General features: G+C 36.3%; 1 protein-coding gene across 1 annotated transcript in view; it reads left to right on the top strand.

Annotated features, from left to right (window-relative positions):
* The window catches only part of LOC150110639 (transient receptor potential cation channel subfamily M member-like 2), a 658,320-nt gene that overhangs the window by 256,521 nt on the left and 373,975 nt on the right, over positions 1-27,824 (top strand). Inside the window, exon 14 of the mRNA XM_090403554.1 lies at positions 23,465-23,528. Within this exon, the coding sequence (XP_090259680.1) occupies positions 23,465-23,528 (64 nt within the window). The remainder of the gene's footprint in view (positions 1-23,464; positions 23,529-27,824) is intronic.

Here is a 27,824-nt window from a genome sequence, read left to right as displayed (position 1 = left end):
GCCCTATTTTGGTCAGACAGAGAAATCCATTAAATGGCATTTTATTTTATTTATTTATTTATTTTTAATTATTATTTTTTTTTAATGGTGCTCCCACCAATGAAAGATTCTTCCACTATTAAAGGATTAGGAATTGCCTGTTCTAGCTTCACTGGTCTTTCCATCTTGCAGCTGGTCTTCCTCTCTCTCTTCCTTTCCCTTTGATCTATATCTATCCACCACTTTTGGTAGCCGATATCTTTCTATCCTAAGTTTTGATCTAACTTGATCTTGACCATCAGATGTTCTTTCCATTTCTCTCTATATTCCTTGATCTTTACATTTATGTCGTAAATATCCATTTCTTTTCTGATGTTTTCATCTTATATGGTCCAGTTTTTGGCATCCTTTAATTGCTCTTAAAAATATCAACTCTACAGCTTTTATTTTACATTCATCTTTCTTTTTAATGGTCCATATTTCTGAACCTTATTATTATTATGTAACACCTCCTGGGAGCCCAAAGACTCATCGAGGAAGGGCACCTACTCTACAACTCTCTGTCTCCACCACTCAATCCACCAACTACAACTAACTGTAACTACACCAACACCATCTACCACAACCACTAGTATTTCCACAGACAATCACAAACATCCATGCCCATGGCGGGATTCGAATCCACAGCCTTTTGGCTGGAGAGTGGATTTGCTAACTACTCAGCTAACCAGGCTGGCTATAGTAGAGTGAAAGTAGTAGAATATATATATAGTAGAGTGGGAGTGGCCATTAATTTATAAAATTTTAGTTGAGTTTCTCGTCTTATTTTTTTATTCAGTGTCCTTTTAATTGTTCCACAGATTTTCTGAAGTTTCTTTATATTTTCATCTCTATCTTAATCTTTTAGATATGTTATTATGAAGTCTAAATAATTAAATTCTGTGATCTGGTCTATTATTTTATTTTCTATAACTATTTTTGATCTTACTTGATCTTGACCTTTAAATGCAGTGAATTTTGTTTTCTTTTGTGAAATTTTTAAATTGTATCGTTGGCTTATTTTGTTTAATTTATAAACTGATTTTTGAAGGTCATTGTCTTGTAATATAATCTGATCATCTGTATACAGCATTGTATTGATAACAGTTTTTCTCAAGGTATCCTTAACTGGATACCTTGTTTTATTGTTGTTTTTGATATTTTGATTAATATATATATATATTGAATAGAGTTGGAGATAAGCTACATCCCTGTCTAACACCCTGATTCGTTTCAATTTCTTCTGTTAATTTATTACCTAAAAGTAACTGTATTTTTGTATCTTTATATAAACTTTGTATAGCCTGTACCAAATGTAATGGACATACTTGTTTTTTTCATTATATTCTATAGTTTTTCTCTGTGTATTTTATTAAAAGCTTTCTCATAATCTGTAAAGGCCACATGAGTCTCTAAATTAAATTCTTGTCTTTTTTTTTTTTCAATAATTTGTTTTAATACATAAACATTGTCTATACATGATCTTCCATGTCTGCAACCATTTTATTTTTCCACGAATAGATTGCCTGCAATATTTCTAAGTCTTTTATTCAGGATTTTGCTGTAAATTTTGTAACCTATATTTAATTATTATTATTATTATTATGTGACACCTCCAGGGAGTCCAAGGACTCATTGTGGGAGGGCACACTACTCTACTTCGATAAATACATCTCATCCTCTCCATACTACTTAATTCTTCAACTACAACATTACTATCATCAATGCCATCTATTGCCCATCAGCAACAACAGTATTTTTTGTCTATAAATTGTGTGTGTTCTGAAGGCCGATTTGTCTGTATGCGAGATGAAAAAAAACCCAAGTTTATGGGAGAAAAAACCCTGCTACCACCATATGAGATCGGCTTACTCACCTTCAATTGAAAAAGCCCATTTAAGGATTCCCCTCATCATGACAAGAATCGAACCCAGTTCTTTTCCAATCGAAGGGTGCAATGTTTCGCTGGTTTTCCAATTATGCTACGGCTGCTATAATAAACTTATTCCTCTATAATTTCCACAATCATGTCTGTCTCCTTTCTTAAATATAGATATAAACTTTGCTTTTAAGCAGTCTGATTGAACTTCATATTTCTTCCAACAGTTATTTATTAATTTTATGAATCTGTGGTGTAAATATTCTCAACCATATTTCCAAAGCTCTGTATTTATGCCCTCTAATCTGCTTCATTTTCTATTTTTTGATATCTTTATTGCTTCTTTTAGTGCTTCCAATTTTATTTGCTCTATATCAGTACTGATTTCTTCATTATTATTTTCTGCTATTAAAATATGGTCTGGGTCATACCATAAATTCTTATAATGTTCTATTCATTGTTTCTCTTATATTATGTTGATTTGTGCTGTATCTCTTTCTTCTTTGTTTAATTTCCTTAATATTTTGTAGGCTATATCTTGCCTTCCATGTATGTCTTCTATTTTGTTAATAAATCTGTCCAGCATCTTGGTGAGCTTTCTGTACCATTTTTATATTTCTTTCTTTTGTTTTTCTTTTATTGCATTTTCTTTTTAATATTTTATTTTTCTTTCCAAGGACTTAGAAGTGGCTTTATGGATCATCATCTGTTCATTGGACATACACAGATGCCATATGGTCACTTTGATTTCGTTGATGTGCCACACCAGTCCTTGCCATGTAGTCCTGTTGTATGCTTTTCTGGAGGCTTCAACTCTCTGAAGATCACTCACTCACTCACTCATACACACACCATATCATTGACTGTTTATTCTTCCTCTTTTTCATTAACTTTGCCTTCTATTACTGTTCTGAGAAGTCCTCCTTCCATCCTTTCAATGTGTCCAAAATATTTGAACTTTCTTCTGTCAATATCCTTAAGAAGCATTAAAGTTCTACTGATCTTTTCTAACACCCATTCATTTGTACACCTTTAAGTATATGATATCTTCAATAGCTTTCTGTAACACCATATCTCAAAAGGAGCCATCTTTGTCTTATCTGACTTCTTTAGGTTCAAAGTCTCATATCCATAAGTCGCTATTAGAAAAACAGCTGCATCCTCCATCAACTTTGTACTCATGGAGATAGATTCATCCTTCCAGATTTTAAACAAGTCTCTGACTGTTGTTTTAGCCATTTCTAATACTCTGAACAGCAATTCTTCACATTAATAATGGATCCCAGGTACTCAAACTTGGTGACTTCCTCAGTTCTTTCTCCATTAAGGTACGCTTGTTTCTCAAGAGCTTCCATGTCTGTATTTCCTTTGAGAACCATAATATTTGTCTTGCTAGGATTGAACTGAAGTCCTCTCTTATTACTGATCTCATTAACTTTATCAAGAATTTGTTCTAGTTCCTCTTTGTCATTATAGAGGAGTACAGTATCATCAGCATATCTCAGATTACTGATCAATCTATCACTTATCCTAATTCCTGTCTTGAGCTCATCCAATGCTTCACTCATGATGTCATTAGCATAGATACTAAACACCATGGCTTCTTGCTCCTTGTACATGTTAGCTATCAATCTGATAGTGTGTTGAAGAAAACCCATTATTTTCATTATTTCCCACAGTTTCACATGCTGAACACAGTCAAAAGCTTTAGAGTAGTCTAAGAAACACATTACCATAGGGAGTTTAAATTTTTTATACTTTTCTGTGATCTCTCAGTGATTGGAAGGAATGTATGGTAATTTCATTGCACAAGAGTGGTGCAAAGACCGATGTATCCAACTATCGACCAATTAGTATCTCAGAAGTGGTGGTGAGAATTTTGGAAAAATTGGTTGGAGCCTGCATTCAGAAATGGGTTGATAGTGAATCTCTACTTTGCAATGAACAACATGGGTTTACTAAGGGAAGGTCATGTTTTAGCAACTTGCTCACATTCTATAACAGTGTTATTACCGTTGAACTAGACAAGAGGAATGGATACACCATGATACTTTTGGATATTGCTAAGGCTTTTGACAGAATACAGCATAGCAGACTGCTGCATAAATTGGAAAAAATGAGTTTGGGTTATATAATATTAGCATGAATAAGAGGATGGCTGACTGACAGATATCAAAAAGTGGTATACAGGGGATCTGAGTCTGCAAGGTTTAAGGAAAAAAAGAACAAAGGTTGGGTGACCATGGTGGAAACACATTATAGGTCCTCGGCAGGTTTGCGTAAGCCAGACTTAGTGATTAAAAGAGATGGTGACGTTTGGATAGTTGATGCCCAGGTGGTGGGAACAGGGCGCCCTATAGCCATAATAATAAAGTGACCTACTATAAAAATAACCAAAATCTAGTTAGTAAGATACGGGAGGAGCATGGGGCAACTCCGAGGTTTACCAGTGTCACCATCTCTTTACATGGCGTATGGAGTGCAGATAGTTATAAGGACTTAAAACAATTTAAGACTTATGCAGAAAGATATAAAAGTTCTTTCCTTGAGGGCCCTACAGGGCACACTAGTGGCATGGTGTTGCCACCAGAGAATGACTACAATGATAACTAGAACAGGCATAGGGTAAAACACTTGTGAAGGCTTAGGCCTATATCAAGTCTGGACAAGATGTTTAGACGTGATGTAAGGGTAGTACTGCCCATAACCAGCACAAAGATTAATAAAATAAAAAAAAATTAAAAAAAGTGGTATACCACAAGTATCAGTGCTTGGTCGACTGTTATTCAATCTGTACATTAATGATATTGGGAAAGATTTGACAAGCGACATACAGTTATTTGCTGATGATGTAAAGATAGGTTGGGTAATCAGGAATGCTGCTGATATGCAGTCTTTGCAGATGGGTTTACTAAGGGAAGGTCTTTGAATAGGCTGGAATTGTGGGTATGGGAAAATGGGTGTTAGTTCAATGTCAGTAAATGTAAAGCCATTCACTTCAGCATGATTATATATCCATTAGCATATTATATTGGTGGCTTAGAAGAAACTGATGAGGCTAGGGATCTTTGAGTGTTAATAGTTAGGAAGTTGATGTTTAGGGGCCATGTGGCAAAGATTGCAAATACAACTCAAAAGATAATTGCTGTAATGAACGTTCACATGTAAAGATAAGGATGTTATTTTGCCTCTTTACAAGGACTTGATAAGACCTCACTTGGACTATTGTGTGCAGGTCTGGTCTCCTGGTTTCTGTTGTGATTCTGATATATTGGAGAGAGAGAGAGAGAGAGAGTACAAAAGAGAGTATTAAAAATGATATCAGGATTGTGGAATACTGATTAAAGACAGATTGAGAATTTTTAGACTGCAGACACTAGCAAACAGGAGAAAGAGGATTGATATGATTGAGATTTACAAAATTCTGAAAGGGTCATACAGGGTTTCAATTTATGGAGGGTGGGGAAAGGATGAGAGGGCATCCTTGGAAGCTGAGAATGAAGGCCACCAAGAAGGGTGTGAGGGCTAGATTTTTCTCTCAGAGGGTAGTGCATGATTGGAATGGATTGCCATTGAATGTTGTGAGTGCAAGCAGTGTGAATAAATTCAAGAATAAGTATGGTAGCTGGTGTGTGTGTATAGTATGCGGCCTCCCTCGATGAGTCTCTGACTCCCTGGAGGGCTCTCTTAATAATAATAATAATAATCTCTCTAAGGCAAAGGATCTGATCTCTGGTACCCTTACCTTTCCTAAAACCTGCTTGTTTCTCGGGCGTGTCTGCCTCAACTTTGGCCTCAATCCTATTTATCAGGATCTTCAATAAAATATTGCTTGCATGAGATATTAAACTAATAGTTATATAGTTCTTGCAATCCTTCATATCTTCCTTCTTATGTAATGGTATGAAAACCAACTTCTTCCAGTCTCGAGGCAATGATCTCTGGTACCCTTACCTTTCCTAAAACCTGCTTGTTCCTCGAGCATCTCTGTCTCAACTTGGCCTCACTGCTCTTTAGCATGATCTTCAATAAAATCTTTCTTGCATGAGATATTAAACTAATAGTTCTATAGTGCTTGCAATCATCCTTCATACCTCTCTTCTTATGTAATCTTGTCTCCCATATCCTTTATCGATTATCTTTATTAAATTTTCCATTCTTCTTCTTCTATATCTTCACTGATTTGGGCTTCTGATTGATACAGCATTCTAATGCTTTCTTCTCGTAATATATATACTTTGTATACTTATTATTTCTTGTTTTTTCTTATTTACTTCCTTTCTCGATTTTGCTAGTATTTCTATTTTAGTGACTACTAAATAATGATCTGAAAAAATTTCACCTCTTCTGTAAACATGTTCATCTCTCACACTTGGAGCTAGTTTCTGATTAGCAATGATATAATCAATTATAGATCTTGTTCGTCTGCCATTCCAAGTATATTTATTTATATTCTTTTTTTGAAAAAAAAAAGTATTTGTTATTTTGAAATTATTGAAAGTACAGAAGTCTAATAGTTCTTGACAATTGTTATTCATGCAAATTTTCCCATATTTTCTTAAGAAATTTAGGATTGCATTATTTCCGACTCTGGCATTAAGATCACTTGCTATTAATATATAATCATTTTTATTTACATTTACATTTATTTAACTGTGTTGTAATTCCTCATCAAATTGTTTAGAATCCTCTTTCCTGCTTTCTTCCTATGATATTTAAGCAGCTTCTATTTGTTTATAATTTAACCGTTATAATTTGATCATTTACAAAATCGTACTTTCATATTCTATGAAGGTGGTCTGAAAAGTTCTTGGCTAACAATGAAAAAATGAATTTATAATTTCAAAATTATTTTTATTTTTCAACATAATCTCCTTAAGACCAATACATTTATTTCAGCGATGCTCCAGTGCCATTATCCCATCCCTGTAGTGGTTCTCAGTAAGATCTGCAAAATACTCCTCTACAGCTACAACCACCTCTTGATTCAAAGAAAAAAGCTGACCAGCAAGGAAGAGGTTTTAGTTTTGGAAAGAGATAGAATTCAGAGGGGAGCCAAATCTGAGGAAATAGGGTGGATGTTCCAACAATTCATAGTGCAAATCCCTTAATTTTCCCATTGCCAAAACACCTTTGTGGGCAGGTGCATTGTCCTGATGAACGATGATTTTTCTCTTCTGAAAACCGGGTCTTTACTCACAAATTTTTTCCTTTAGTTTGGTTAAAAGATCTGAATAATATTCCCCAGTTATTGTTTTAGCCTTTTCAAGATAATTAACAAACAAAATATCTTTAGTATTCAAAAACACCGATGCCATGACCTTTCTGTCCACTGTTTTCTCTGCTGTTTGGATTCTGGTGTGTAATGATGAATCCAAGTCTCATCCATAGTAATAGATCAACAAGAATCAGTTTTATTCTTGTTAAAATGCTCCAAGCACTGTTCAGAGATTTTCATGTGAGTGCATATTTGATCTGATGTGAGCAAGTGCAACACCCATCTTGTGCAAAGCTTTTTCATTTGCAATTCTTCATGCAAAATAAATCCTACTTTTTCTCTTGAAATGCCTATATTCTCAGCAATTTCATGCAGTTTGACTCATCGGTCATCCAATACCATATTGTGCACTTCATCAATGATTTCTGGTGTTGTTACACTTTTTGGACATCCTTCACATGGGTCATCTTCAAGGTTGGTACGGCTACATACCAGCCTTGAAGCCACGTCGATAAAATTACTGATGTGGCTGATCAACATTTTCATATATGGTGCTATGCCCATGTATTGAATTTGGTGATAACTGAAACAACAAAATGTTGCGTGCCTGCAGTTTCTTTTTTCAATTTGCTCCAGACTTTAGCAACTTTTGTGAAAACATTTCGCGTGAGAATGGTTTTCTTGACCATCTTGACCATTTTATTGACAAACTGGTCAAGAAAATTTTTATTATTATTATTATTATTATTATTATTATTACGGGTATCTCCATGGAGTCAGTAGACTCATCACGGGAGACCCAAACTAGCAAAACAATATCTGTCATATCTCTTCTTGAATTCATTTACAGACGAAGAGCTCACAACAAAGTCAGGCAATGAATTCCACTCATTCACCACCCTCCAGGCAAAAAACCTTGTTCTGACACCTTTGTTAACCACACTCTTCTTTAATTTCCAGAGATGACCTCTTGTTCTTCCATCACTATCACACAGCTGAAACATTTCCCCTGCATCAATCCTATAAAAACCTTTTAGTAATTTGAATGTTTCTATCATATCCCCTCTTCTTCGCCTATCAACCAATCTCTGCAATCCACAAGCTCTCAATCTATCAATGTAGGGAGCATTTTTTATATCACTCACCAACTTGGTCACAATTCTCTGAACCCTCTCCACAGCCTCCTCATCTCCAAGGAATCCAGGTGACCAGACCTGAGCACAGTAATCCAAATGTGGAAGTATCAATGCTTTATAAAGGGGAATAATAACCTCTTTATCTCTGGATGTCAGTGTGTTCCTCAACAACCAAGTAATCCTATGTGCAATCTTGGACACCTTAGCAATGTGTCCTCTGAACTTCATCTCCCTATCTACCAATACCCCTAAGTCCCTAGCCTCATCAATCTCTTGGAGTACCTTTCCATCGATGTAGTACACAGCTGGTAATCTTTTAATCCCAAAATGCATGACTTTACACTTTTCCACATTGAACTGACATCCATTTTCTTTTGCCCATTTTACCAGCTTCTTTAAATCCTCCTGCAAACTTTCAACATCAGCTTGATTTTTTATTGCACTACACAACTTTGCATCATCAGCAAACAACTGAATATCTCCCTTTAAGCCGTTTCCTATATCATTTATATACAAATTGAACAACATTGGCCCAAGCACAGAGCCCTGAGGCACACCACTGGTCACCTGCCTCATTCTGGACTCGGCTCCTCCATACACCACCTTATGGTATCTCTCCCTGAGCCATTCTCCTATCCATATCACCAATTTAATATCCATTCCCATCTGCTCCAATTTGCATAACAGTGTTCTATGGGGTATCCTGTCAAAAGCCTTAGCAAAATCCAGAAGTACCACTGTGTAGCCAGTTCCTTTGTCCAACTCTGATGTTATTCTATTATGAATAGTTAATAGATTGCTAAGGCAGGATCTACCTTTAACAAAACCATGTTGGCCTCTATAGAGTATCATATCCTGATCCACCCATTCTTGAATTTTGTCTTTAACCAACTTTTCCAATACTTTTACCACTACTCCTGAGATGGTGATTGGTCTGTAATTCAATACCGCAGTTTTAGAGCCACCCTTATGCAAAGGAACCACTTTGCCTAACTTCCACTCCCTAGGGACCATACCGGAGTTCAAACTTAAATTAAATATCCAGGTAAGAGGGGTTGACAATTCATTTGCACATTCACGCAACACCCGAGCTGATATTCCATCTAAGCCTACCGCAGTGTTTGCATTTAAGTTTTGCAATATATTTAATACCTCTGATTCTTTAGCTTCAATTTTCACATTAGCTATTGCTATAGGTATAGAGATATCCTCACTTGGGTGATAGACTTTTGAGAAGTGATCACTCAGTAACTCGACTATTACATCTGATTTTGTCACCTCAATACCATCAGCACCCACTAAGGTTATCCTTCCGAAGTCATTCTTCCTCTTACTTGCCACATAGCGGAAGAACTCTTTGGGATTACCCTTGATCTCTTTGGCTAAGGTCTTCTCATAATCTGATTTAGCTTTTCTTACTATGCTGGTAACCTTCCTAGCTTGAGCCTTGTACTGCTCATGGGTGTCCTGATCGCCCTTCTCCTTGTAAATTCTCCATAACATTTTCTTTTTTTGCAGTTCAAGCTTGATACTACTGCTCATCCATCTAATGCCTGCCTTGTTTGACCTCCTGACCATGGGGACACAATCTGATATTGCTTTCCTCAGATACCCGCTGATTTTATCCCAAGCACTGCTAACATTTTTCCCTTGCAATATGTTCTGCCATGGGATGGCTGCAAGCTCACTCCGAAGCTTGTTATAATTGCCTAACCTGTAGTTCCGTACATACCCCTTCTTAATAGAAAAATCCACAGATTTTGCAACCTCCCAAGTCAATACCACATGATCGCTTTCACCAACTGGAGGTAATGAGGACACCTTACTTATGCATATAACCTCTGAACCAATAACCAGGTCCAACACTCTCACTCCACGTGTCCCTTCAGTTACGTGCTGTTTCAAGTAATTATCTCGTAGAAGATGTATGAACTCCATTTCCTTTTTGCTACGTGATATTTCCTCCTTCCAATTGATATCACCATAATTAAAATCCCCCATAATAATCACTAAGCCTTCACTCATTGCACTAAGTTGCTGATGCATGAATTCAATATCTCCCCCCGTACTCCCTGGCCTATAGCAGCATCCAACTGTATATTTGGTTGCGTTGGTCACTATTTCGCACCAGACTGCCTCAAATGAACTCTCATTTACATGACTATGTAAATTTAATGAGCAACAACTATATATGGACGTTTTGATGCTGCTGCTGTCAGTACTTTTGTAAATTTATTCACATGCTTATCAATGATACAAGATTCAGACAAGTTTGATGCAAAAACAAAACAAGAAGCAAATGTTTTTCTTCAAAGTCTTCTAAAGTTTGAAACAATATTGACAGCATACATGTGTTGAGGCTTAAGTGCTGTGAAGAATTCATGTTAGAGGTTTAATGGAATATTAACAGCACTGAGAAAGGATTAAAACTAATTTTAATACTTCCAATATTTTGTCTCCATCACAGAGACATCTTTGGGGATTACAAAACTTTTTGTAACAACACACACACAAATACAATACAAAGTGAAACTAAAGTCCTATCTAGGTGGTGTGTCCTCTATGGGCATTTGCAGGTGGCCTGGGATGTAAAGAGGGATCTCTGATAATTAAAGTTTCTCAAATTTTGGGAAGTTTAATGCAACCGTATTTGTTTAAATTAGGTTGATTCCTGAGTGCAGATGCAGATTCAAAGAATAGTCTTTCTTTTACCCTTCCAAGACACCTTAATAACACACCTTCCTAATGGTAACTTTCTTTCTCTGTATATAGAAAACCTATTCATACAGGTAGATACATTCACAAACTCTTCCACCACCATCCCTCCAAGCAAAATGGCATTATTAAAACTCTGACCAATAGTGCCCACAGTCCTTGTTCCAGTAAAACTGCCCTGTCAACCGAACTCAATCACATACACAACACCTTCCTTTCCAATAGCTATAATGACTACAAAATTAAAAAAATAATCAAGTCCTTCCCAATTCCCTGACCATCTCTTCAGAAGGACTTCAGAAATGCCATCACTATTCCTTACATCCATCGTACTTCAGAAAAAATAGCCAGATCATTAAAAAAGTACAACCTCCATACAGCTTTTAAGTCCCACCGTAAACATTCTACCCTTATCCCCTCCACTAAAGACCAGCTCCCTCCTCTTTCAGTGCCTGGTGTATATAGAGTACCTTGTTACTGTAAACTTACCTACTTTGGACAAACAGGCAGGTCAGCATCCATCCGGTTAGAAGAACACAATTCTTACATCTTCAAACACGATTATGGTCAGTCCTTGCAGACCATGTTTTGGATACATCCCACAGAATCTCCTGGAAAAAAACTACCATGCTCCACCATAGTAAATTCAAAAAAGAGAGACTATTCTTTGAATCTGCATCTGCACTCAGGAATCAACCTAATTTAAACAAATACGGTTGCATTAAACTTCCCAAAATTTGGGAAACTTTAATTATCAGAGATCCCTCTTTACATCCCATGCCACCTGCAAATGCCCATAGAGGGCGCACCACCTAGATAGGACTTTAGTTTCACTTTGTATTGCATTTGTGTGTGTGTTGTTACAAAACGTTTTTGTAATCCCTGAAGATGTCTCTGTGACGGAGACGAAATATTGGAAGTATTAAAATTAGTTTTAATCCTTTCTCAGTGCTTTTAATATTCAATTAAACCTCTAACATGAATATTGACAGCATTTACTTAATTGTATGGATAGAAGTTGTTGGAAAACATCTAGGACAAGAAAAATTAAACGATTAAAGCTAATTGGTGAGACAAGATGGTCAAGAAAATTTAATACAGCATCAACTATATATGGACGTTTTGATGATGCCGCTGTCAGTACTTTTGTAAATCTATTGACATGCTTATCAATGATACAAGATTCAGATAGGATTGATGCAAAAGCAAAACAATAAGCAAATGTTTTCTTCTAAAGTTTGAAACAATATTGACAGCATTTACTTACTTGTATATATTTGAAACTTCAGCCCGTTATCAAGTTATATACAGACAAGTGGTTTAGATATGTTTACTGCATGGAGTTTAATAGATTCAGCTACAACAAAGTTGAAGGAACAGACAAGAATATTTGATAACGTTCACAACAAGGCATTGAAATTTGTAAATAAATGTAATGAAAAGATTTCACAAAGTTGAATATCGATAAAAATCAAACATTGGAAATTGACTCTTTGGAAACAGCTTTGCCAGTTAAGAGGAAAAGGAAGAAGAAAAGAATGGCAGATGAGCTTATTGATGATGAAGGAAATTCCTCAAATTTTCTAGCTGATTTTCGAGTAAATGTGTTTAACCTAATCAGTGTTCTCCCCAGAAATTTTTACCAGCTTGGTGGAATGAAGCATTAGCCGGGCATACAAAAATTTCGAATGAGTTAAGAAAGACCCTTTTTCATAACAAATTAAAATAGTAATTTTATTAGAAATTATTTCAAACAAGGATAATATTTTATATAGTAATTATACAAACAAGACTAGGATTTTTCTTATTTTCTCATTAAGTAATGAAAAACCTTGTAATGCTCACAGCTTAAAATTCTATACATTAATTCTTCTTTTCTTCTTAGAAGCCCAGAAGCCTGTGCTCATTAAATTAAGATAAAAACCTGTATGAGGAATCGCATCAGTCAGAACACTCCAGTGAAATCAGCATCAGATTATTTAGAGTGTTCTGACTGATGCCATTCCTCATACAGGTTTTTATCTTTTTTTAATGCAGAGAAACCCCTTTCACATTCAGCTGTGCTCACAGGTATGGCCAGTCCAACAACATCTAGTTTTGCTAAATTTAAAAAAAGACTCTTTGAGCTCAGATGTTGTTGCTAATTTCAACAGTATTTGTCTTGGATCTGGATTTTTGTATGACTGTCCATTAATCATTTTTGATGCTCCTGCCATTCTAGTTTAGTACTTTCATAGTTTAAAACTGCAGAACTTCCATTTCTAGAATAATAATCAAAAAGAATCTCCGAAGCCTCATGTTGATCATGTCTTTCTGCATTGAAAAGTCTTGAAATGGAGGAAATGATTGGCATATCCGGAAATCTTGCTTCTAGGTGCTTAATAACTGTGCCTATGTATTTATCATATATTGTAGTCTTAAACGTAATAACATTTGAATCTGAAAGATGCTGATGAAGATTTTGAAAATGACTGCCAGGAGTGTCTTTCAATCCCATGATGGATAGTTTTCTGGCTTCTGAGACTGGCTCTATTTTAGTTAAGTCAACATCTTGCCTTTGCCATGATCTAGACAAGTTAGATAAATGTGGTAACACATCTGAAAGCATCATTAGTGAAGCTACGAAATTGTATGTTCTGATATATTTACAGCTATGATATCATTTCGTTTGGTTGCCTCTCTTTCCGATGCAGCTATAACACTCACCATGCACTCTCTTAGAGACTGTATTGCAAAATCATGAGACAGCCATCTAGTGTCACCAGCCATTTTAAGTTTAATCTAAGGACTGTTCAGTATATTTTGGATTTAGATTAAACCAGCCATCCTGACTGAGGAATTTCAGAAGAAGAAAAACAATTGCCTTAAGATATCATTAAACATGACTAAATAAGGCACTTCAACAGCTGCTTGGGCACTAGCAAGAGCCAGTCGGTGGTCTACACAATGACAGTTGACCATGAGTCCATCTGTTTTATCTTTGAGCAGTTTTGCAACTCCCTTGTGCTTTCCAATCATGACAGCTGCTCCATCAGATCCTAGGCCCACCAGATTACAAGTTTTTAAGCCTAGACTGTCAAGGGTTTCAATTACTTTGTTAGTTATAGCCTCAGCTTTGCCATCAATAATATTGCAAGTTGATACAAAACTAACCCTGACCTCTTTTCTAAGTTGACAAACATATTTATGCAATCAGCTGTTTAAAAACTGAGATGTCTGTAGTTTCATCACAAATAATCTGCAGAATGTATATTTTTCAGTATTTCAGATCTAATTTTTGATGCTAAAATATCAATCAACTCTTGCATTATTCTTTGAGGTATAATGCACATTTTTACCAACGTTAAGATGTTCTAAGTAAGAACAGCCTGTAGCCTTGCAATGCTCAAGCAATTTTTCAAATAATGTAGTATGTGGTAACTCATTTTTTGCTAACCAATACATAGATCTTAAAGCTCCCAGAAAAGCATCTCTCTGCAAGTTATTCAAAATTGAAATTGATTTTTCAATTTGCCCTATTCCAGTTTCTTCTAGTATATGTTTTTCAATTATATCTGAACAAGAATCAGTGTGTAACTTGCTTTCTTTTCGAAGTCTTGTGCATGGCATAGTTACCCAAGTCACTTCTTTGTTTGTGGGTCGTCTCTTTCTGTATTTCATACATGTGGAACACAATATTTCATTATCTTTCACCACTAACCAATGGAATTTTTTAAACCACTCACTGTTAATACCCAGTAAGCAGTGTTTAGATGCACGTTTTATATTTGAAAGAGACTCTGCAGATATCGACGATGCTGTTGTTGGTTTGGTGTCTTCGCCACTATGCTTACCAGTTTTATCTTTCTTAAAATAACTTAGGAGTGTGGTTTTATGACTTAACTTTTTACTCATTATGGAATAATTTAATAATTACAAAATATCATTGTTATTAAATTAATCAGAAAAAATCACTGAATTGTGCACTGACGGTAATACCCGAGACACATAATGCACGTTATGTCGCAATTTTACTATTTATAAGTATTAATTACTAGGAATGGGAATTGGTAACACTCGAGACTTACGTCATAGTCTTCGAGAGTTTCGAGAATTCCCCAAAATCACAACATATGCACATGCCTATTTTCTTTTACAAAAAAAAAATATTAAATATTTGACTCACGATCTTCAGACAAAAAACCATTATTAAGAAAATGAAATGTAGAGTTTTAACATCGATTTTTGCCTTCGATTTGAATTCGCTCAATTTTCACAATTTATTTCTTTCAAACATCAAAATTATGTCTCTTTCGTAAAAGTCTTCTTTGCAACTGATATACTGTTGTATTCGAGATCCCGATTTTTGTCTTCTTCCACATACGGATTGGTGTGCATCAAAGTGAATATCCGAAGCTCTCGAGATTGGCTTGCAATGCAAGAAATTGAGCTGATCTCACTAGTATCAAGACTCTCTGGTTCGATTTCTCATCACTATTAATTAAAAAATGTATTAAATTATGTTTCCATTCTTGCTCATTATTTAGCCATGTCAATTCACAACATTAATTAGCCGGGCAGTTTGCCTATTCAAAAAGTCCTGGGGAGAACATAGCTAATAATGGACTGCATTGTCAGTCACTAGATTCACGTTTTGTACAACACAAAAAGTTGTATAAAGATTTATCCTGCTTGGACCAAGAAAGTTTAAAACTATTGCAGAGAAGAGCCTTGAAGATGAGGCATTGGAAGATGTTATTAAGCTGACTCCACAAATCAGCAATGATCAAGTAATATTGGAATTGTTTCTTTTGCTTCGAACTTTGATGTATTAAAGCTATTGCTTAATGATGGTGAGAATATGGATTCCAGTTGCAACAAATGTAAAATTTGTAGCACTTGCCCATCATGTGTACTAAAAATTCTGGCATCCAACAGGCTTCATGACAAGGCATATGATAACCTTTGTGAACTTTGTAAAATCATCTGCACACTATCAGTTACTCAAGTCCAATGCGAGAGGACATTTTCAAAGGTAAAGATCATAAAGACAAGCCTAAGAAATTCACTGTCTGAGGAGAACTTGGGATCATACATGTTGCTATCCATTGAAAAGGAATTGCTAGATGAATTGGATGCAGAAGCAATTGTTGACAGATTTACACATTCATCTGGTGAATTCAAATGATTAAACTACCTGTTAATGTGTAAAATGTTCAGTACAAGCAATCTATTTTAAAATATCCACCATTTATTTAAAATTTAAAAAAAAAATTAAAAATTCAATTATAACAATCTGTATTTACATTTTCTATTTAGTGTATACTGCCAGTAATATGTACAATATATGTACACTGTAATTACTAAAAAATATACATTTATTTCACAAACATTTTAATTGTACCTTTTTTCCACTTATGTATTTTTCGAAAATTTTGTTTATTATAAAAATTAAATGATAGCCTTATAGTTGTGGGTGGGCTCCCCTTTGTCTCCTGGCAACCAATATTTTTAGACCCAGTCTGCCACTGCTTCCAACTCAGGCCTGTTCCTCTAGACTGTATGTCAAATTAATCCCTAGTGCATTTAAAGAAGAAACATCAACATGGTTAGATGCACTTTTGGAGACTACAGAGCTCATGAGAAATGTGTTGGGAAGGAGTCAAGGTTATAATATAGGATGCATCCAAGAAGTATCTTGGCCCAATTAGAAGACCAAGAGACCCATGGATATCAGATTCAACATGGAATCTGATTAAAAGGAGGCATTTGGAGAAACAGACAGGGATAGAAGTCAGTAAAGTCATCAGGCAGGACAAGGAAACTTTTTATACTAAAAAATGCGAAGAGATTTCCAGATGAGAAGGCACAATTATAAAAGGATGTTTCATTTGTGACCTAAAGCGCAAGTTTAAGCCAAAATTGAATGTTATCTAAGACAGGAATGGAGCAGTGCTAACAGAAGAATTGGAAATCAAAAACAAATGGAAAGAGTACTGTGAGGAACCATACAGCAGAGACCAATATTTTTAGACCCAGTCTGCCACTGCTTCCAACTCAGGCCTGTTCCTCTAGACTGTATGTCAAATTAATCCCTAGTGCATTTAAAGAAGAAACATCAACATGGTTAGATGCACTTTTGGAGACTACAGAGCTCATGAGAAATGTGTTGGGAAGGAGTCAAGGTTATAATATAGGATGCATCCAAGAAGTATCTTGGCCCAATTAGAAGACCAAGAGACCCATGGATATCAGATTCAACATGGAATCTGATTAAAAGGAGGCATTTGGAGAAACAGACAGGGATAGAAGTCAGTAAAGTCATCAGGCAGGACAAGGAAACTTTTTATACTAAAAAATGCGAAGAGATTTCCAGATGAGAAGGCACAATTATAAAAGGATGTTTCATTTGTGACCTAAAGCGCAAGTTTAAGCCAAAATTGAATGTTATCTAAGACAGGAATGGAGCAGTGCTAACAGAAGAACTGGAAATCAAAAACAAATGGAAAGAGTACTGTGAGGAACCATACAGCAGAGAAGATAAGGAAAATTTGGAAGAGCCCACTCACCAGGAATATTTTGGTTTGGAACCTCCTCCACTTAGGCAAGAGATTGAAAGAGCAGTTAAGCAGCTTGACAACAATAAGGCTCCAGGTGCAGATGGAATCCCAGCAGAGTTAATTAAGGCCAAGGGGATGAAAGGGATAAGAGTGGTTCATGGATTGATTACAAGGATATGGGAGACAAGATCATGTCCTAGAGAGACTGGAAAACGTTGGTTTTCATATCTCTGTGCAAGATGGGAGATATAAAGGATTGAAAAAAGTATAGATCTATTAGTTTAATTTCTCATGCAAGCATGATTTTATTAAATATCTTTCTAAATAGGATTGCGACCAAAGTTGAGGCAGTGATGCCTAAGGAACAAGCAGTTTTAGGGAAGGCTAAGGTGCCAGAGATAAAAATATAAGGAATTAGTTTCCTTGCTAATGTGTTTTGTAGACTACTCCAAAGCTTTTTACTATATTCGGCATGTGAAATTGTGGAAGGTAATGAAATTAATGGGTTTTCCTCAACCCATTATCAGGTTGATAGCTAACTTGTACAATGAACAAGAAACATGATAAGAACAGGTGTCATATTAAGTGGTTGGCTTCAGGTTAGCAAGGGAGTTAAGCAAGGATGCCTACTTTCTCCTCACCTGTTTAGTTATCTATGCCGAGGACATCATGTGTGTAGCTTTGGGTGAAATTAAGATAGGAAATAGGATAGGTGGCAGATTGATCACTGATCTGAGGTGCACTGATGATACAGTACTCCTCTCCTTTGTAATGACAAGGAAGAACTAGGACAAATCCTTGACAAAGTTAATTAGATCAGTAAGAACGAAGGACTTCAACTCACTCCTAGCAAGACAAAGATTATGGTTCTCAAAGGAAAAATAAACAGGGAAGCTCCTGAGAAACAAGTGCATCTTAACAGAGAAAAGATTGAGGAAATTGGCAAATCCGAGTACCTGGGACCCATTAATGTGAAGAATTGCTGCTCAGAAGACAGTAGAAGATTAAGAATGGCTAAAACTAGTCAGACTTGTCCAAAATCTAAAGGATGGGTTTATCTCCATAGGAACAAAGCTGAGGATTCTGGAGGCATGCAGCTTTTCTCCAACAGCAACTTATGGATGTGAGACTTGAAACCTAAAAAAAATCTGGTGGGAAAAGAATAGCCACGTTTTTTTTTTTAATTTCATATGATGATACAACAGCCATGAGTCCCTTTTACAGGGAGGTATGACCCCATCTCAATCCCCCCTATTATATCTGGGCTTGGGACCAGCATACCTGACGAATCAGACCTATGGCTGAGGGGGACCATTTCTTAAGTGTTCCTGACTGTAATCCATGTTTGTTCACAGAGCCAGTTTGCCTCTTCTGGGGGAAAAAAACCCGACCACTTGTATGATGTGGTATTACAGAAGACTGTTGAGAATATTATATACTGAAAGACAAATGGATGCATGCTAAAAACAGATTGTTAGAACTTTATGGCTTCTTAAGGATAGTGACAGAACAAGCTGAAATACATTGGACACATGGAAAGCATGAAAGGAGGGCTTCTCAAAACATGAATAGAAGGTAAAATTTTTGGAAAAGGAGGAAGTCTTGCCAAAGCACAACAACACCTAAACAAAATCACAACATACTTCTACCAAAACTCAATTGTAATCAACAGCACCAAGACACAGATGTTAATAATACATAATCCGAGAATCATGTGGCCCCAGTGTCCTGAAATCAAACCCATAACACAGGAAAAATACCTTGGCCTTTACATAGATTGCCACCTTAAATGGACAAAGCATATTATTATTATTATTATTATTATTATTATTATTATTATTATGAGAGACCTCCAGGGAGTCAGGGACGCATTGAGGGAGGCTACACATTACACACACCAGCCATCATACTTATTCTTGAATTCATTCACACTGCTTGCACTCACAACATCCAAAGGATTGTTGTGAGTGCAGTTGGAATTCTGAGCTTCCAAGTGGTTGGAATTCGGCCTTCATTCTCAGCTTCCAAGGATGCCCTCTCATCCTTTCCCCACCCTCCATAAATTGAAAAATTCCATGAATTGAAATCCTGTATGACCCTTTCAGAAGTTTTTAAGTCTTAATTATATCACCCATCTTTCTCTGTTTGCTAGCATCTGCAGTCTACAAATTCTCAATCTTTCTTCATAATCAACATGCCACAATCCTGATATCTTGTACTCTCTCCAATATATGTGGTCTCCTGGTTTCCATTAGGATTCTGATATAGTCCAAGTGAAGTCTTATCAAGGCCTTGTAAAGAGGCAAAATAACATCCTTATCTTTACATGTGAATGTTCGTTTCAGCAATTATCTTTTGAGTTGTAGTTGCAATCTTTGCCACATGGCCCCCTAAACTTCAACTTCTTATCTATTAACATTCCAAGATCCCTAGTCCCATCAGTTTCTTCTAGCCTAATCCCACCAATATAATACAACATTGGATATCTAATCATATCGAAGTGAATGACTTTACATTTAGTGACATTGAACTGACACCCATTTTCCCATACCCACAATTCCATCCTATTCAAATCATTCTGCAAAGACTGCATATCAGCAGCATTCCTGATTACCCTACCTATCTTTGCATCATCAGCAAATAACTGTATGTCGCTTGTCAAATCCTTCCCAATACTGTATCATTAATGTACAGATTAAATAACAGTGGACCAAGCATTGATCCTTGTGGTACACCACTTGTTACCTTAAACCTTGCAGACTCAGATCCTCCTTATACCACTTTTTGATATAGATTACCTACGTACTAAACTCCGCATCATTGCAGCAAAACTTGTCCAAGTAAAAGACATGATTCCATCTAACATAAAAAAACTCTTATATCACAGTGTCTGTGAATCTCTACTCAGGTACTGTATAACGGTCTATGCAAATACATCAAATAACCACCTAACAAAATTAGAAATATTACATAGGAAAATCGTGTCAACAGTGATTTGGAGACCTTATACGCAACAGCTACTATTCAGACTGCTTATAGCAACACACGGAATCCTGAGCATTAAAAATCTGAATCACTACATAATGATACTAAGAAATTACTTCAACAACACAGACACATATTGCATAACATGACCCACAACTACTCTTTACATCCCTAGACCCTTCAACAACTCATACGGTTCTTTTGTGAGATCACATCTGATACTCGACAACCTACCAAGAAATTTAAAACACATAGACAACTACAGAACATTAAAACACGAACTCTGGAAACTATACCAACACAGTTAATATAGCGTTAACACTTATATATACATGACAAATCACCAGCATCCAACACCTACATTCCATCCATAAACAGTACCAAACAACATAAATAGTAAAGGCTAATCCCACTCTCTCTTCATAAAATCTAACCTTAGCTTCGAAGTAAGGGGGATTAGCCCGCCACATTCAACTAATCCTCATAATCATAGACTGCAGATTATTGTTATGTATATGTCAATACCGTGTATAATAATAAATGATGATAATGAAAAAAAAATTGTGTATTTATAGCTAAAGAAAAATCCTCCAATACAAAAGACACCTGGCGAGAAAAGGTTTGGCATGTCACCGAGAAATAGAGTAACCATACGGCAATGAATTGATGATGGATATTACCAATGAAGGAAACAGAACATTTGAGTACTGGAAAGATTAGTATTCTGCTCATCTTTCCAATATAACATAATGTTGAAACTTCTTGCTGAAATGGTTAGGATCAAAGTGTTTCTATTACTTGCACCAAAACTTCAATTTCACTGTACAGTGTTATTTTATAATATAAAAAAATATTAAATGAAGAAAAAAAAGGACTAAGAATCCATCATTGTTTCAAAGCTAGATATTTAAAATTAAAAGCTTCAAAATTTATCTCAGAGTTTATGAGAATGCCTCTATTGCGATCAAGTTGGCTTGGTATGGTGCACCTACTCAGACAGCTTGAAACATCCTGACAGCTGTTTCAAGCCTGTCTGATTCTCATCAAGGTCCAGGTAGAAACTTCGATAGGAAAAGAGCCTTCTTTTCAATACTATAGTGGTCTTTATATTTTTCATAAAGTGGGACACTTTTTGGCAACTCGTATAGGTAAATATGACCTTCATTGCTTCCACCTTGGTATCACCACCTCTGGGTCTGTAGAAAGTATTTTACCTTGGGTATAATAAATGTTAAAAATACCAAGCTATTTTAAACCTGGATTTACTCCATTTCCCAAGTAAGCAAACAGACAAACAAGTCAAGTTTGTGCCTGCATGTATTGGAAGTCTAGCTGACCCTCAAAGTAGTGCAAGACCAAGGCAACTCTTGGTAAAAGTAGAATAAGCTCTGATCACTAATCTTAATATTTACCCTTAATGCAAAGCACATCTCCTGGAGGAGATGTATGATGTTTTGTATTAAAGGCAAGGGGGACACTACCAGACCGGTTTCGACCTTTATTGAGGTCTCATCAGTGGGAGCCAGGCTAGAAATACCAAGAATTTAGTAATACAGAGCTTATAAATATTTTACCAGAACAAGTTACCATAAGGTGTTTTAACCTTATTAAATAAGCAGAGCTTATTCTACTTTTACCAAGAGTTGCCTTGGTCTTGCACTACTTTGAGGGTTAGCTAGACTTCCAATACATGCAGGCGCAAACTTGACTTGTTTGTCTGTTTGTTTACTTGGGAAATGGAGTAAAACCAGGTTTAAAATAGCTTGGTATTTTTAACATTTGTTATACCCAAGGTAAAATACTTTCTACATTTATATCTCCTCCTGAGATTTTTATTTAATAAGGTTAAAACACCTTATGGTAACTTGTTCTGGTAAAATACTTATAAGCTCTGTATTACTAAAATCTTGGTATTTCTAGCCTGGTTCCCACTGATGAGACCTCAGTAAAGGTCGAAACCGGTCTGGGTAGTGGCCCCCTTGCCTTTAATACAAAACATCATACATCTCCTCCAGGAGATGTGCTTTGCATTAAGGGTAAATATTAAGATTAGTGATCAGAGCTTATTCTACTTTTACCAAGAGTTGCCTTGGTCTTGCACTACTTTGAGGATCAGCTAGACTTCCAATACATGCAGGCGCAAACTTGACTTGTTTGTCTGTTTGCTTACTTGGGAAATGGAGTAAAACCAGGTTTAAAATAGCTTGGTATTTTTAACACCTCTGGGTCTGGCTCCCACTGACGAGACTGCAAATAAACGTCAAAACTGGTCTGGGTAATGACCCTTTCCCCTAATGCATAGCATTATACATGTCTGCAAGGAGATATGCTTTGCATTATGGGAGATACTAAGACAAGGGGTGATGAGAGCTTGTTCTATCTTTACCACGAGTTGCCTCAGTCCTGAAGATACTTCATGGGCAAACTTTGTTTGCTTACACTTGGATAAAGGATTAAACTAAATTTATTATTTTATTATTCATAAGTGGATTCTTGGTTGATATGTGGTTGGTATAGTTGGTGGATTAAGTGGTGGAGATGGAAGTTGTAGAAGTAGATGCCCTCCCTTGATGAGTTTTTGGACCTTGGAGGTGTCATATAATAATATGTGAATTATGATGTAACTCAAATCTTCTAAACTCTTTTCTTAACTGCTCTGAAAAGATATATTTTACCTTATATGTATATTGTATTTGGATCCTGTATTGTTCTGAATGTATTAAGCTTTGAGTTAGCAAAGCATAATACATTCTGAACAGTTTGAATATTGTTTTATCACTTGTCTCTTTTTTTTTTCTTTTTTTTCGAAAAAACAAATTTTATTTTATTTCTTTTAAACTATGCAACCATTCAGAATTTTTTTTTTTTTGTATAAAGAGATGAATATATATTTATGCATTTTATTTGTAGATATATTTAATTCAAAATTCTATTTTTATTTTATGATTAATATACCTTCATAATTCTTTATAAGAACAAGAATCAGATGAGGAACATGATTGTGCAGTGCCTATCCAACAGCAGGAAACAATGAATATGTATGTATATTGATTACTTCAATATTGTTATTAAGAAATTTCAATTCATAGTAGTAAATGCTTTTAAGTTTTAGTTTACAGACATCCCTGCTATAACATCCTTCACTTAGCATAGTTTAAAGCTTTTGCTAAATTTCATATATTCGTTTTTGTACAGCTTATGATGTTGTGCAGTCTCTGTGACCATTATTATTATTATGAGTATTTCCATGGAGTCAGTAGATGTATCGCAGCAGACCCAAAATATCAAAACAATATCTATCATACTTCTTCTTGAATTCATTTATAGACAAAGAACTGACAACTGAGTCAGGCAATGTATTCCACTCATTCACCACCCTCCAAGCAAAAAATCTAGTTTTCACACCCTTGTTAATCACACTTTTCCTTAATTTCCAGGGATGAGCTCTTGTTCTTCCATCACACAGCTGAAATATTTCCCCTGCATCAATCTTATGAAAACCTTTTAGTAATTTAAATGCTTCTATCATATGCCCTCTTCTCTGCCTATCAACCAACCTCTGCAATCCACAAGCTCTCAATCTATCAATGTAGGAAGCATTTGTTATATCATTCACCAACTTAGTCACTCAGCTGAACCTTCTCCACAACTTCCTCATCTCCAAGGAATCCAGGTGACCAGACTTGAGCACAGTAATCCAAATGTGGCAGTATCAATGCCTTATAAAGGGGAATAATAACCTCTTTATCTCTGGATGTTAGTGTGTTCTTCAATAACCAAGTAATCCTATGTGCAATCTTGGCCACCTCAGCAATGTGCCCTCTGAACTTCATCTCCCTATCCACCAACACCCCCAAGTCCCTAGCCTCATCCATCTCTTAGAGTACCATTCCATCAATGTGGTACACAGCTGGTAATCTTTTAATTCCAAAATGCATAACTTTACACTTTTCCACATTAAACTGGCATCCATTACTTTTTGCCCATTTATCTTATTTAAATCATCCTGCAAACTCTCAATATCAGCTTGATTTTTTATTGTGCTAAACAACTGAATATCTCCCTTCAAGCCATTTCCTATATCATTTATGTACAAATTAAACAATAACGACCCAAGCACAGAGCCCTGAGGCACACAATTGGTCACCTGCCTCCATACACTACTTTCTGGTATCTCTCCATGAGCCATTCTCTTATCCATATCACCAGTTTAGTATCCATCCCCATCTGCTCTAATTTGCACAACAGTATTCCATGGGGTATCCTGTCAAAAGCCTTAGCAAAATCCAGAAGTACCACTGTGTAGCCATTTCCCTTTTCCAACTCAGATGTCATTCTATTGTAAAAAGTTAATAAATTGCTAAGACAGGATCGACAACCATGTTGGCCCCTTATTGAGTATCATATTCTGATCCACCCATTCTTGAATTCTGTCCTTAATCAACTTTTCCAATACTTTTTCCACCACTCCCGAGATGGTGATCGGTGTGTAATTAACTACCGCAGTCTTAGAGCCACCTTTATGCAAAAGGAACCACTTTGCCTGCCTTCCACTAGCCAGACAACATACTTTGATTGTTAAATAACTAAGTAAGAGGCATTGACAGTTCCTTTGTACATTCACACAACACCCGAACTAATATTCCATCAAAACTTACAGCAGTGTTTGCATTTAAATTCTGCGATATGCTAAGTACCTCTGATTTATTAACTTCTGTTCTCACATTAGTTATTGCTACAGGCACAGAAATATCTTCACTTGGGTGATAGACTTTTGAAAAGCGATCGCTCAGTAACTCTACTATTACATCTGAATTGGTCACCTCAATACCATCGGTAACCACTAAGGTTATCCTTCCAAAGTCATTCTTCCTTTTTCTTGCCACATAGTGGAAGAACTTTTTGGGATTACCCTTGATCTCCTTGGCTAAGGTCTTCTCATAATCTGATTTAGCTTTTCTTACTATGCAGGTAACCTTCCCAGCTTGAGCCTTGTACTGCTCATGGGTGTACTGATTGCCTTTCTCCTTATAAATTCTCCTTAACATTTTCTTTTTTTGCAGATCAAGTCTGATACTACTACTCATCCATCTAATGCCTACCTTGTTTGTCTTCCTGACCATGGGAATACATTCTGATATTGCTTTCCTAAGACACCTGCTGATTATATCCCATGCACTGCCAACATCTTTCCCCTGCAATATGTTCTGCCATGGGATGGCTGTAAGCTCAATCTGAAGCTTGTTATAATTATCTAGCCTGTAGTTCCGTATATACCCCTTCTTAAGAGAGAAATCCACAAATTTTGCAACCTCCCAAGTCAATACCACATGATCGTTCTCACCAATTGGAGGTAATGAGGACACCTTACTTATGCATATGTCCTCTGAACCTATGATCCGATCCAACACTCTCACACTACGAGTCCCTTCAGTTATGTGCTGTTTCAAGTAATTATCTCTTAGAAGGTGTATGAATTCCAAGAATTCCAAGAATTAGAAGGTGTATGAATTCTTTTTGCCACATGATATTTCCTCCTTCCAGTTGATATCACCATAATTAAAATCCCCCATAATAATCACTAACCCTACACTCATTGCACTAATTTGCTGATGCATGAATTCAATATTAGCTCCCTGTACCCCCTGGCCTATAGCAGCAACCAACTGTATATTTGGTTGTGTTGGTCACTATTTCACACCAGACCATCTCAAATGAACTATCATTCACATGTCTATCCTCTTGATATACTATTTTCTTTGACTGCAACTCATCAGCTATCATCAACAGTACTCCTTCCCCCATTCTATCTTCTCTACCCCACCCCGAAAATACTGTACCCATCACATTCAATTCCAGTAACCACATCTTCTGCTGACAGCCAGGTTTCACTAATGCCAACAACTTTTGGTGAGATTGCACTGACTAATGCCAAAAATTCTTCCTCTTATTTCAAATGCTATTTGCATTAGTATACAAAAATTGCAGATTCCCTTTATTTCTTGTACCAGCTTTAGAACTGATATACATTCTACTAATTTCAGTATTCCCATGCCGATTTTTATCCACTCTATTCTTCAAATTATTCCACAAAAAAGATCAACAAATCTACATTCACTGCTTAAGTTTCTCCCTCTTACACTCAACCTTTTCAATTTTAGTTTTCCTGCCCAATTACTTCAACTTGCTCAGAAAACAATAACTTCTTCAAACACTTATGACCTTCTGTGTTCAGATGCAACCCATCTCTTCCTAGAGAGAGAGAGAGAGAGATGGGTTGCATCTCAACCCATCTTTTCCTAGGCGGAAAAGGGGTGATATGATTGAGACATTCAAATTACTCAAGGGTTTCTATAAGATTAATTCAGAGGATATTTTTGAGAATAGGACTGGTGGTGGGAGGACTAGGGGCCATCCATGGAAACTGGGTAAGAGTGTAGTTAGCAAGGGTGTTGTTAGAGCTAGGTTTTTTACTTGGAGAGTGGTAAATGACTGGAATAAGCTGCCAGAGTCTGTTGTGGGTGCCATGACTGTGAATGAGTTCAAGGCAAAGTATGATAGATACTGTGTGAATGTTGAATAGTTGTTCTTGACATGATGTTAGGGCCTGCCTCGATGAGTCTAAGGACTCCTTGCAGTTGCCCGTAATAATAATAATCTCTTTTGCCTTCAAACACACTCCAGATCTCTTTTTCACATTCTTGCAATCATATCATTCATTATCATCACTCATCTACTTATGGTTGTCAAAACAAGGCAGCACACACACACACTGTCCTTCCTTTGACGCTTTTCTTCTTCATGATATCTAACAATGTTCTTAAATCTTTTGCTACCCAATTAATACTACCACTCAGGTCATTTACCCAACATAACTATCATCTTTTCTGCATCATGCCCTCTCTTTATTGCTAAATTCACTCTCTCTATTGTTCTGCCAGACAAGCACTCCTCAGGCATACTGCACTCTGTACCCTTAATCATTGAATCACCATATATTATACCACTCATAACTTCATTCAAACCCAAACAAGCATCACTACACTATTCAGCATGACTTTCCCAGTTTCATTACTTTCCCTCAACACTATTTTACCTACTCCCTCACTTTCACAACATCTCATTTCTTCTAGACCTCTTATGCTTTCATTCTGTTGATCCCAATCACTTCCATACTATTCATTACTTCATCATTCACCAAAGTCTCTCCCTTACTTAAACCTGTTCTAGTTACTTCAGCTAAAGTAATCTCCATAGTCCTAATTTCTCTATTCAACACATTTAACTCAGTCTTAATATCCTGAACCTCCTTACGGAGCACTTCCAGTTCTTCC

Source organism: Typopeltis vanoorti, chromosome 1 (assembly GCF_054136105.1).
Source record: "Typopeltis vanoorti isolate ZY-2024b chromosome 1, IOZ_Tvanoo_1.0, whole genome shotgun sequence".
In the NCBI taxonomy this organism is placed as follows: domain Eukaryota; kingdom Metazoa; phylum Arthropoda; class Arachnida; order Uropygi; family Thelyphonidae; genus Typopeltis; species Typopeltis vanoorti.
This window is presented reverse-complemented; position numbering and strand designations above follow the sequence as displayed.